This window comes from Camelina sativa, chromosome 5, assembly GCF_000633955.1.
Source record: "Camelina sativa cultivar DH55 chromosome 5, Cs, whole genome shotgun sequence".
NCBI lineage: Eukaryota > Viridiplantae > Streptophyta > Magnoliopsida > Brassicales > Brassicaceae > Camelina > Camelina sativa.
The window spans coordinates 18,872,054-18,875,483 of record NC_025689.1 but is presented as its reverse complement, the minus strand read 5'-3'; the positions used below and the strand labels follow the sequence as shown (position 1 = coordinate 18,875,483).

General features: G+C 36.3%; 1 protein-coding gene across 1 annotated transcript; it reads right to left on the bottom strand.

The window, feature by feature from the left end:
- On the bottom strand, positions 775–3,080 carry LOC104787202. The gene is made up of 5 exons (XM_010512733.2): positions 2,490–3,080; positions 2,268–2,409; positions 1,711–1,870; positions 1,145–1,297; positions 775–1,040 (listed from the first exon to the last, which is right to left on the bottom strand). Exons 1-5 carry the CDS (start codon positions 3,001–3,003, stop codon positions 1,035–1,037), a joined length of 975 nt encoding a protein of 324 aa, XP_010511035.1. The 5' UTR covers positions 3,004–3,080; the 3' UTR covers positions 775–1,034.

Here is a 3,430-nt window from a genome sequence, read left to right as displayed (position 1 = left end):
TCGATCATAAAAAGATAGATGGTGGATGACATTATACATTAAGTTTAGACAGTGTGTGAGTGTGTCAGTCTCAGGGATTCTAGATATCAATTGACCTCGATGGAAGTTTTATGTAGGTAACAACGGTCTTCTCAAGGAGTTTTGAGATTTAAAGTCGTTTATGGATAATCATAATTTTGTCCGCTTCAAAAGACTTTATTTTAGTCTTATTAGTATATTGGATTTCACTTTGGAAATGTGTGATTCATTGGTGATAGATAAGGTCGTGCTTCTAGAATTTATGAAGAGAAGTCCATATCTATTCATTTATTGAAATACATTTACATTTTTGGTTATATCAGCTTCTATATAAAAGGTTGTAACTAGATTGGAAGAATAGTACTAAACCATGAATCAAAACATTGAAGACAATATGACCCGAATGGATGGTGAACAACTTTATCGGCTGTTTGATATCAAAATATTTTCCCTTGAGCTTGAACCTTGAAGTCCATTTTGACGCTTGTTAAAATTCATAACCAAAGAGAAACTGACGTGGTGATAAGAGTTACAGCACCAACCATCTTTAGAACCATTCCAAAATAACTTCTTGATATTCTCCTAACATAAAATATAACAATTAATTGGCACTAAATAAATTATTTTGTTCACACAAGTTCATTTCTGTCTCAGAAGTAGATGCGTAATTGGTATTTTCCAAATCAAATAGAACATATCTCAAACCAATTTTGGACCGTTCGAGTCGGACTATAAAAATATAGACACAACAACTCAGGTTGGACAGAACTTAGCCCAATTTGATTGACATGCCAAAGTTTCTTCCCACAACTTTTCAAAGGGAATATTTTTCCGAATTAAATTCTAGTCAAGTCCAGTCCGGTGTGCATGTATTTTGGCATAAGAACAAAAATCAGATCTGAACTTAGAAACTTCAAAACATCATCTTAAAATACAAATCCACCTGTCATAGACCTAGACGACAGAGAGCAGCACTACAACATCTCCCATGTTTCTCTAGATCTCATCTCAGTGTCTTACTCCTGCAAACAACCAGATTTAATTTAAAATATCAGAATCTCATCTTTTATCTAGATTCAGCATTTAGATTCAGCATTTTAGTTATATGATCACAATCATAAATTACCCTGAATCTTTTCCGGCGTAAATCATCCTGATTGTATCCGAACGACTCGTTTTTGTGTCCGCCATCTCTGTGATCCAACGCCCTCCTCAAGTCCCGGAAGAATCCAACCTTGTCCCATGTTAGTTCATAGTCTGCCTTTAGCCGAGTACCTTCCTGCTCAAATGACAAAAACCGGAATATATCAGCTATGTTCAAATTCCTACAAGAGAAATACTGACAAAAATATCAGTTGCTTAATTCTTTCTGCATAAACAATCACATAAAATTTAATCTATCGACTATCAAACAGAAAGTATTGAATGAGGTATATACAGACGTTACAGAGTCGGTAAAGCATTTAGATGTGGTTACATCACACTATTTAGTTTCGGATACAGTAGCAAGAACCCACAAAACCACACTAGCACAAGCAGAACCAAACTTTTTCATACAATTTAGTGCAGGATTCAGTCGAAGTCTCCAACAAAATCATTTTAGGGAATGATAAAAGCTCGTCAACAGCTCCAAATTTCCCAAAATATTTGTCTAGTGAAACCTAAAATGCTACTTTGCAATATAGATGATACCTTTTCCATTGAGCGACCACAGAAAGCCTTCATGGCATTCACAAAGTCATTGTACTTCTCGAACTGAACCACAATCTTACAATGTAGACCTGATACAAGGTCTCCACTGTCTTCATCTCCGTCCTTACCTAGATCATCGTCCTCAGCAACATTAAGATTCCTATAGAGGATGAGTTAATGCAGCTGAACATGGATTTATATAAATTATCCGAATTACATTAACATCAGATTCATTGGTAAACAGAATAATGATCCGAAGAATAGACAACTGTGAGCACACTTGGTACATCAAGTTCAATACAATGATTGTAACTAGTCGTCAGGTAAGATTTCCATACAAAATGCCAATTCTTTTGAACTACATGGACAAATACTGTAGACTATAATTAAATGCAGATGCATGAAATCTATCCAAAGCAGCACAAAACCAATGAACTTAGCAACCTTAACTCCCACAGTGTCACATTCTTGAAGCAAATTCATTAATCTTAACTTCAACAGTGTCACATTGAGCCAAACAGAATCAAATTGGACACGAAAGATGAAAGAATCTGTACCTAATTTTCCCAAAGCTAGAGAAGATTGTATGTGTAACCAACATAGAAGGCTTTGATGATACTCTTGGCTCAGCAAACCATCTTGATGGCACACCTCTGAGTACTATCGTATCAGCCTCTCTCCTTGCCTCCCTTTGATGCCCTACAAAAGCACAATCACATCAAAATATCCAAAAGAAAAATCATACAAATCAAGCTCTAAATTTGATAAACCCAAATTACCAAAAGCGTAAAACTCCTCCCAATCCTTCTTCAACCTCTCGAAATCATCTGAAATCGGAAGCACCACACTAAGCTTATACTTAACTCCTTCCAAATTAAGCTCAATACCATTCATCTTCTCCACCAAACTCTTCCTCCAGTCAAGAAACTTCCTCTCCAATTCCTTCACATCTCTCTCTCCATCAATCTCTTTCTTCCTCTTCTTCCCATCAAGAAACCCTAAATCGCGGATAAACAACGATCCATGAGCTACTGGCTCCTCACGCTTGCGTTTCTTCAAGTCCTTGTGACGGCGTACCACGATATCTTCCTCCGCAACTGTCACCGACGGTACGACGGAGCTTTTGAGGTAATCTATCAAGGATCGCTTGAGTTGCCATTCGTCGATGGGTTTAGATACGGAAGGGACAACTGGGTGGATTGTGAGACAGAGCTTAACGCGTGAGACGAGAACGAGGCCGTTCTCTTCAATATTTAGGGTTTCTATCGGTGATAAGTCTTCTAACGATCGCATTTTTTCGCCGTCGATGCAAAATTCAAATCGCGATTGGCTCTCAAAGTGTCTCGGCGCGGCGGCTTTGGGTATAATAGAAAGAGATACTGAAAACAATGCTGAATCCGAATTCCAAACTGGTTATTTCCGGTTCTCTTGGTTTTCCAACATTTTCGGAAGAAATTGAATAAACTGTCCAAAAATATTAAGAATCTTCATTTATTTTTAATTAGTCTTTTTCGCTTACCACCGATTTTTAGTTTTTTTTTTTTTTTTTTTTTTTTTTTTTTTTTTTTTTTTTTTTTNCAATTCGTGTGTTTAAGAATTAGGATTTTAAAATTTAACTAGGATAGTACTCGCGCTACGCCGCAAGATTATTTTTTCTCTTTTTTTTTGTTACTATTTTGTTGTGTTTTATTGTACAATATATTGTTTGTAAGTTTTTCTT

Coding starts and splice junctions, on each gene's coding strand:
- LOC104787202 (XM_010512733.2), bottom strand. CDS start 3,003: ATGCGATCGTTAGAAGACTTATCACCGATAGAAACCCTAAATATTGAA. Junction 2,410..2,489: donor GGAGGAGTTTTACGCTTTTG/GTAATTTGGGTT, acceptor GTGCTTTTGTAG/GGCATCAAAGGGAGGCAAGG. Junction 1,871..2,267: donor TCTAGCTTTGGGAAAATTAG/GTACAGATTCTT, acceptor CATCCTCTATAG/GAATCTTAATGTTGCTGAGG.